Raw genomic sequence first — 9,276 nt, forward strand, 5'->3', positions numbered from 1 at the left:
CAGCCTCATATACTGGTTTTTCATATAAATGTATTTAACATCTGTTCTTCATGGAATCACAGAAATAAGGCCTTTGTGTAGCATCTCAGGAAATAACAATCTGCTCAAAACAAATTCAGCTGCTAAAGATGAATCATTGTAACCAGGTAGATAGAGGTAGCTCAGGTTCTCAAGCAGGAGATATTGTCTCCCAGAGGACATCTGGCAATGTCTGGAGACATTCCTTGGCTCAAGGCTCCAGCCTGACTCCAACCTCCTCCCCCCACCACAGGGGCATTTGGCAACATCTACATTCTATCAGAACTTGCAGGGGTCCGGGGAAGTTTGCTACTAGCATCTAGACCTAGGAGATAGAGGCCAGTGATGCTGCTAAACATCCTATGCTAGACATGACAGTCCCCTACAACCACGAATTACCCCACCCCAAATACCAATAGTGCCAAGGTTGAGAAACCCTGGTCTAAAGTAACATTTTCTTGGTTTGGATACCTTTTAGGACACTGTGCATCAGCAATACAGTAACTTTAATGGCTCCACGTAACCAAGTTATAGAACACACACAATGACAGCAACAAACAATGAAGGCTTCTGAGTGAGGTTAACAGAAGTTAGGTTGGCCCCATGAGTCTCAGCCTCTCCTCCAATGTTAGCAAGATTCCTTTGGCCCCTTCTGGTTTCACCTGCCTTAATTCAAGCACTAGGTAAATCCTCTGCACTTCTTGTTTCCTTCACAATTTCTCTGACATAATCCCCGCCTTTTCTAGCCCTAGTGCCCCGACCTCTCTAGCTCAGGGCTGTCACCACCCAAGAAAACCAATGGTTTCCAACTGTCCCCTTCTCTCAGAAATCTAGCCTGCGCCCACCCCCATATTTGGCTAGCTCATCAGATAGGATTTGGTGCATCTCATCTGATGTGAGTCCCAACGTGATGAGACTCCATGCCCAGTCCACAGGAAATGAGGACCCACTAGGGGTATTGTGAAGAACCAAGGAGAGAAAATGCATGTAAAATGCTTGACACAGGACATGCCTAAGCATGTAATAAATGTCAGCTGTTGTGGTTGTTATCAAAGACACCAAGCTGTCCAGATGCTTCCATTCTCACTGGGAAAACATCACACGGGGGTGTGTTAGTTTCCTACTGATGCCGAAACAAATTGCCACAAACCAAATGGCTTAAAATAAAACAAATTTATTATCTTACAGTTCTGGAGGTCAGAAATCCAAAATCAGTTTCACTCAGCTAAAATCAAGGTGTCAGCAGGGCTGCCTCCCATTTGCAGGCTCCAGGGAAGAATCCATTTCCTCGCCTTTTCCAGCTTCTAGAAACTGCCTGCATTCCTTGGCTCATGGCCACCTGACTCCAATCTCTGCTTCCGCTGTCACATCTCTGACCTCACCCTCCTGCCTCTCTCCTGGTAAGGCCTCCTGTGATGACACCGGCCCACCCAAATAATCCAGGTTCATCTCCCTAGCTCAGGATCCTTAACTTAATCACATCTGCAAAGTCTCTTTTGCCATGGAGGGTAATTTAGCAACAGGTTTAAGGGACTAGAACGTGGACATCTTTGAGGTCCCATTATACCATAGGAGGGATTAAATATCAAACAATATGAACATAAGATAAAAATAACCAGTGGGGAAGGGGAGAGGGAGGGGAAAAAAAGAATATAAATGTATTTATTACCACTGATCTGCACACTTAAAAATGGTAAGGATGGTAAATTATATATGTATATTTTACCTCAATAAAAAAAAATTTAAAAACCTAACCAGTGAGTGTAACAAGGTGCAAGGGGCACACAGTTACCCAGCCAAGGGACGGGCCAGCACAGGCAGGGGACCAGGGCTCAACTCAGGAATCAAACAGACGCTGTCCCTCATTGGCAGTGAGGCCACTAAGTCAACCTCCCTTGGCCTCGGTTCCATCATGGGTCCGCCTACACCTCGTGCAGCCACCTTAGACTTTCCATGAAAACATCCACGTACATGTAGAGCACTCAGCATATGTCCACCACAATTGCAGAGCCATGGGATCCCAGCTGGGAGAGACCCATAGGCAGGGACAGCACGGTGTCCTCATGGAAAAGGACACGAGCACAGGGTAAGCCCCACGGAGGCAGGGGCCTGTCTGGTGCTGTTCACCACTGGAGTCCTGAATCCTGGAAGAGTCCCTTAGACCAGCGGTCCCCAACCTTTTTGGCACCAAGGACCGCTTTCATGGAAGACAATTTTTCCACTGACGGGGAGCGGGGGGGACGGTTTCAGGATGATTCGAGCGCATTACATTTATTGTGCACTTTATTTCTATTTCTTTCTATTATTATTACATTGTAATATATAATGAAATAATTATACAACTCACCATAGGTTGGGGACCCCTGCCTTAGACTGAGAGGCTAGGCCACAAAGAGTTGCTGAATAAATGAATGGAGGAATGAATGAACAAATGAACAGAGGCATGATGCTTAAAAATGAGTGGGGATTGGGCAGTTAGGTGACATACTAAAAAGAGCACTGGATTGTGGGTCAGAAGACCCCAGTTCAAGTCCCTACCCTTCTAACACTACTGGCAAACACACCCCTTGGTTGTGGCTCTCAAGTGGGAAAGAAGAGTTTGAACGCATGATCCTAGCTCTTCTAACCCCAAAGCTGTGGTATTCTGAGCTACATGGTATTGCTCAGGTCTTACCACTGTTATGTGAAAACCCTGGGTCACACTGCCAATTCCCTCATTGACTGCAAACACATCCAGCACCTCCTCACCTCAAGCACTTTTCTCCTGTTCCCCTTTATCTGGCCCTGTGCTGCTGTAAAAACTTTAGAAACCCTCACTCAGGGAGATGAATGGACAAGGAGAAAAAGCACCCAAGGTTCAAGTGAGCCCTCCCTCCTCTGCTTGGAAGTGATCACCACCTGAGGAATTGAATTAATCCTGGGATGCCTTGTGACTATTACTGTCTCCATTTTATGTGTCTGTCTCCTGTCTCCTATCTCCCAGAGAAACTTGGTCTTCACATACCATCCCAGCACACAGGAGGCCAAGAATCTACATAAATATTTCTTCACTTTTTTAGATTTAAATAGGGATAAATGAACTCAGTAGAATTTAACTTTGATTATATTCCACCAGATTAGTTTTACTGAATTTACTGGAAAGACAGCCAACATTAGCAAAAAGTACCCAGGCTAGAAGTCAAAAAGCCCACCCCAGGCTCACCAAGTGACCTTAAACACATCACTTGACCCACAGGCTCCTGAAGTAGAACCTAGCAGAGACGGTGATACATGTTATTTCCACTTCCCAAATCAGAGTGAAAGGAAAGAGAAGGAAACTTGGAGATTTCCAAACATCCAGGAGCTATTTTTGGAAATGACTTTTCCATTCACTTTTCTTTAAAAAAAAAAAAAAAGGTAAGGAAAAGAAAGACATTAGACCAACAAGTGGGTGTTGATGATTTAAATGGAAGCAAGAGAAGATTCTTCCAGGGGCTGACCCTTATGGTTTTAAAACCAAGATGCTCCCCCATGTTCACACAAATGCTACCTGTAATCTAAAGAATGAAAAAATGGAGAAATCATTACTTGTGTTTCAAAAAGCTCCATCAGGACAATTTAAATAATCAAGAAATAGACTCTGTGGGATAAATATAGTAAACCTCCTATTAGTTAATACTGAATAAAGATTCCAAGAAGGCAGCAATGATGTTATCTGGCTCTGTTAAATGGGGCTCCGACCTGGCAAATTCCAGATCCATGGACTGTTTTCTCCTTAAAGCAAAAGCCTGTTCAGAAGACTTTTAAGATACCACAGAATTCCTCCATGTAGCACAGGTCAAATCCCATCTAGTGAACAAATGGGCCCCCAAAAGTTTATACCATGATTTAATCTTAGGTTTCCACCATCATCATGATCATTTACACTCTGCTTTGGTCTCAAATGTGATATTTTCCATCATTCTTAAGCTGCCAGAAGCTGGCATTTTCAGTACTGTACAACTCCAACTGAGTTATAGGAAACAGAACATTAAGTTTCAACCACTCAGCCCATCTATAGGATAATATCGAAACAACCCAGGAAGCACACGCATACACAACTGTCGAAGGCACTGCAAAAATGTTCTTCCCATATTTTCTGCCCAAATGGCAAATACCTTTTATAAGGTGGTCATTGTACTCTGAGTTAATATATGCAGAATACATGTGTGCCACTCATGTAAACCACACAAGATCCATGAAGGAAACTACCAGCCATAGAAATGGCAAGTTAACTTTATATTTTTTAACAAAGTTTTTGGGTATGATTCCCAATAAACTATGAAAATTATATGCACAGTACTGATACATAGAAATAGTGAATTTAAACCTGAGATAGGTTCATAATCAAACTAAAAAATTCTGTTTTTAAAATACTGAGATTTTTTTGCACATCTGTAGCCACATCTGTAAAGATGTTTCCTTTAGCTTATATCTCCTTTGTTGCAACTTTAAAAAGTAGAGTTACAATTATTCACCAACATGCTCTGAGCTGGCAATATCAAATGCTGTTAAACACAGCACCGAACGGAATTACTATAAAACTCTAAAGAGATTTTGTATACAACCCTTGGCCCTCAGTTACTTTGCTTACAGCAGCATATTTTATGCTATAAAGTTTTTACTAAATTATATATAAAATGATGTTTAATGTCAACAATTTTCACCTAACCTACTACATGCATTTATTTATTCCTCCATAATTGCATTTTCTTTTTTAAAACTCCTATTTATTCGTCTCTGTCCTGTCAGTTCTCTATTTGGAAGCTGTTTGGTGAAAGTCCTCATTTCTTGAACAACATTTTCTGGTTGGACTTAAAAAGGGTTTTAACTGTCAGATACACATGGAGAAAACACTGCACTCTGACATACAGTTCTTTGCATATAATAAAAGTTAATTACAACTTTAAAGGATAACAGGTCACCTATAAAAATCGGCAAATGTTCTGTTTTGAAAGAGTAAGAAGAATGATTATTACAGCCTTTGGCAGACTCCACTTAAATGTTTGTGGCTTGCTGAACATTCCATACATATTTCGGGCAAGGTATTATGGGAGCTGAAGTTCAAGCTGTCCCCTGCTGAATTTTCACTCACTATAAAAACAATGTCTCATAAAAGTACACACATGTTTTTACTTTACAAAAAATGTAAAATATTCACTTTTGTTCACTCAATCGACACTTTTAGCATTTGAAACAGGACTTTTTAAAAATCTGTAGCATAAGTGATGTCTGAAAAGAGTGAAAAAATGTTATTCAGTTAACAAACAGATTTCTGGAAAAAGGAACATAGGAAATGTGTATGAAATACATGGAAACAAAGATTCTACAAGCTGACTTTTGTAGGGTCTGCTCAACTATGTTGCAGGTTATACCATTCAAACAAAAATACTTACATTTTTATCTTTCAGCACGAATCTACACACACACACACACACACACACACACAACTGTTTTATATCACCCTCAGAAAATGAGCCTTAGCCTTTTCTAAGCAAAACACTATTTTTAATTGGTTCATTTTCCAGTTGTTTGGGATTTTAACAGACATATGGTATAAAAGGACTGCATTCCAAGCAGTTCTACCAATTCCAGAACCTTCCAAGGCTTGATCAAACAGCTGGGGCTCTAGCCTTGGGTTAAAATTATAATATGATCTCACCTGATTTTCAAAATAACTAAGCATCTTTTTAACCTATGAAATTGGCTTAGGATTTATATAAGTTTCTGAGTCCAGAGGTCTGCAATGGTCAGGGAGAAAGTTAGGGAACCACGATCCTTTTGTTTTGTTTTGTTTTTTCCTATCTGAACCCAGAGAAATCTTCAAACACTTCAGCAGCTTCTCTCCTCAAAAGTTTATTTTCAAATGTCAGTGCCATGCAGGCTGCCTTTCCTGTGTAGGTAGGAGGAAGCAGGCACAATGTCACCACACTGGGCCTTTTCAAGTCTTGAAATCACTGGGAAGCCTCCGGTATTTCCTTTTTGGCACTCAGGCCCTGGACTGAGAGAAATTGCTCTAGAGAGGACAAGATATCAGATAACCAGTGGAAACACTTGGTTTCCACAGAATTCCCAATTCCACAAAAAATACGTCTCTCTAAAAGCAGCTGAACCATTGAAGCCAGTAGACAATCGAGCAAAAAGTTAAGGAAAAGTTTCACTACGTGAAACTAACTAAATGAAATCTGGTAGTGCTTTTAGAAGAATCCGTTTTTATTTGATCCGATTCTTCTACGTGAATAAGACAGCTTTGTACCCCATGTATATCTTGCACAAAAAAGAAATTTAAAATACAGCTCTTGTTTTTCGTTTATTCCAAAAGCATATGGGACTAATCATATTCTATGCTGGCTGCAGTACAGAAGGCTATTTCAAACAGAACTTTAACTCGCTTGATTTTTCAGGCACTATAGAACAACCAACAGAGTTTGGGAACAGACTCGCCCAACTCCAAAAGGGTTGGGAATCCCTCAAGTGCCTGTCTGGCATCAGGCTTTGGATGAAAACCAGGCTGAGCCCGCCAGGCAGGGAACCTGCGCCCCGAATGTGGGGCGCACGTTTGTGATCCAAGGTGACAGCCTCATCTTGCCACCGCGGGGCCGGAACGCCTGCGGAGCCAGAGCCCCGGTGGTGGGCCGCAGAGGCCCCAGGCAGAGATGGGAGAGGCTGCAGCAAAAAAAGGAAAAGAGGGCCATCTGTCAGCCCCAAGAGAGGAAATTCCAGGCGCCCAGCTCCTAGGCGCCGGACAGCGGGTGACGTGAGGGAATCAAGTCAGAGTGTCCGCCCCGCGGTGGGGGACCAGGAGGAGGCCTGACCTCCGCGCTCTGGGGCCTCGAGGCCCAGAGAGGGGGCACCTCGATCCTCGGTCAGAGCCCTGGGAGTAGGGGTATAGGGGGCGGATTCTTACCCGGCCCCGGGGACACAAGATCTTCACCCAGACCCAGGGCCCCCCCGGGGTGTCCTCGATCCCTCTCTGGGCCCACGGGATGGGGGCGCCACGATGGTAGCCTGGACAGGAGGGTTCCAGGCAAGTCCCGGCCCCAGAGGTGGAAGCGCCCTATCCTTGCCTGGGCCCCGGGGCTTTTGACGGCCCCGCGCTGAGCGGGGTGTGTCGCCAGCGCACCCGCGGTGGCGCCGGCCGGCTGCCCCGATGGCAGTGCCACCCGCTGGCCCCCTTACCGGTCGCGGGGGTCGATCCACGACGTCTGGCGCGTGTTGTGGTCGATGTAGAAGATGCGGCCGTCGTAGTCGCGCGCCTCCTCCCATCCAGAGGGCAGCGGCAGCTCGGCGCTCTCCCGGGCCCTCGGCGGCTGCGCTGGGGGCGTGGGGGCTGCGGCCGGGGGTGCCGGCGGCGGTGGCTCCCGCTGGGGCTGCGCGGGCGGCGGCGGCTCCCGCGGGGCCTCGGGCGGCTGTCCCCGCCGTCGCCGCCGGCCGCCGCTCAGCCAGGGCATGACGGCTCGGGCTCCGCCGCCGCCCGGCCGCCCCGCGCGCGCCGCTTCCTCCGCCAGCACTAAGGCCCGACGCCCGGGGCGCGGGGGCGGCCGCGGGGAGCCGCCCGCCGCGCCCGGCGCATCCTCCGCCCGGCGCCCGCGCACCAGCGCCCGCCCGGGCTTGCGCGCCGCTGCCCGCGCCGCCCGCTCTGCCCGGGTCGCTGTCGCGCGCGAAGTCACAGACCGGGAGTCTCAGCCGCAGCCGCCGCTACCGGTGGCCCCTCCAGTCCCGCGGCGCGCCCGGCCATCTTCGATCCCCGGCTCCGCCGGGCCAGGAGAGGCGGGGCAGGTCCAGGCCCCGCCTCCGCCCGCCGCTCCGGCCCGCTCGCTGCTCCTCCTGTAGTCTCCCTCGGAGGCTCCTTCCCCTCCCTCCGCCTCTGCTTCTGCACCCACGCCCGTGGCTCCGCCCCTTTCTCACTCCCCCACGCACACGCCCTCTCTTGGCTGCTTCTTGATGCCGGCTGCTCCTCCTCCCTTCTCGCGCGGGGGGCTCCTCCTCGGCTCTCTGTTACTCCCCAAGCCCCTTCCCAGATAACCCTCCAGCTGCTCCCTCTCCTCCGTCATCCTCCTCCTCCGCGCACTCCTCCCTCCTCCCTCCCGCTCCGCCACCTCCTCCGGCCTTGGGAAAACCGCACGGGCCAGGATGGGCGCCGCCGCGTCAGTCCGCCCCCGGGCCACCGCGGAGAAGGAGGGCCGTGAGGACTATGCCTCAGCCAAGCTGCAGGCACGGCCTGCCTGGGGCTGACTCTTGGGGCCCTAACAATTCCCCGGGGAGAGGGCAGTCACCTCGCTTCACTGTCTCGCAGGCTTTGGATGTCTTGAGTCCTCCACTTTGCGCACCTAGGGGGTGGAGGCTTCGTCCTGGGACTCCGGAATACCCAGGCTGGTCCCTCAAAGGCGGGTAAAGCCGCTTAGAGGAGGCCAAGGGAACTCTGTAGCCGGAGGAGGACCCGGTAGCCGGTCCTCTCTCAGGGAGGACGCACCTGGAAGCGGACAGCTGGGAAGGTGGCCACTTTGCGTCCCCATCAGGAAGAGCCCCAGAAGGACGGAGGCCCTTTGACCTTCCCTGAGCTTTTCATCCACTCTGTGGGATCTGATTGTTTGAGCAGAGACCCAAGTAGGCCACTGCTGGGGAGAAAGCCGGGTCAACTCCTAAAACTTTAAACCTGCACAGTAACTTCTGTTCCACTCACGGCTCATAGCTTGGGAAACTGAAGCTCCAGAGTTGGAGCTGTCTTGCTCCAAATCTCTCACCCTTAAGACATTATGCCAGGATATGCAGGACGGTATCAGGGAGGTTTTTTAACTGTTACAGTGATACAAAAATATCTAGTAAACAGTCTAAATGATTCAAATCCAAATACATAAGGGAAGAGACTCTAGGAAAATGTCCCAAAATGCTCTATACTCACAGTAGTTTGTATTTCTTTGATGGGATTTTTTTTTTTTTAAGAGACAGGATCTGGCTCTGTCTCCCGGGCTGTAGTGCAGTGGCATGATCAAAGCTCACTGCATCCTGGAACTCCTCGGCTCAAGCGATCTTCAAGTGCCTGGGACTACAGATGCATGCCACCACGCTGGGCTAATTTTTTTTTTTTTTGACTGTTTGTAGAGATGAGGTATCCCTATGTTGCTCAGGCTTGTCTCAAACTCCTGGCCTCAAGCGATCCTCCTGCCTCAGCCTCCCAAAGTGCTGGGATTACTGGTGTGAGCCATGGCGCCTGGCCCAAATTTTTTGTAAAATGGTAAT

General features: G+C 48.2%; 1 protein-coding gene across 1 annotated transcript in view; it reads right to left on the minus strand.

Annotated features, from left to right (window-relative positions):
- Positions 1–7,487, minus strand: part of WWC3 (WWC family member 3) — a 120,022-nt gene extending 112,535 nt beyond the window's left edge. Inside the window, exon 1 of the mRNA XM_069462849.1 lies at positions 7,216–7,487. Coding sequence (XP_069318950.1) covers positions 7,216–7,487 — 272 coding nt within the window. The remainder of the gene's footprint in view (positions 1–7,215) is intronic.
- Between the last annotated feature and the right edge of the window lie 1,789 nt (positions 7,488–9,276).

This window comes from Eulemur rufifrons, chromosome 30 (assembly GCF_041146395.1).
Source record: "Eulemur rufifrons isolate Redbay chromosome 30, OSU_ERuf_1, whole genome shotgun sequence".
NCBI lineage: Eukaryota > Metazoa > Chordata > Mammalia > Primates > Lemuridae > Eulemur > Eulemur rufifrons.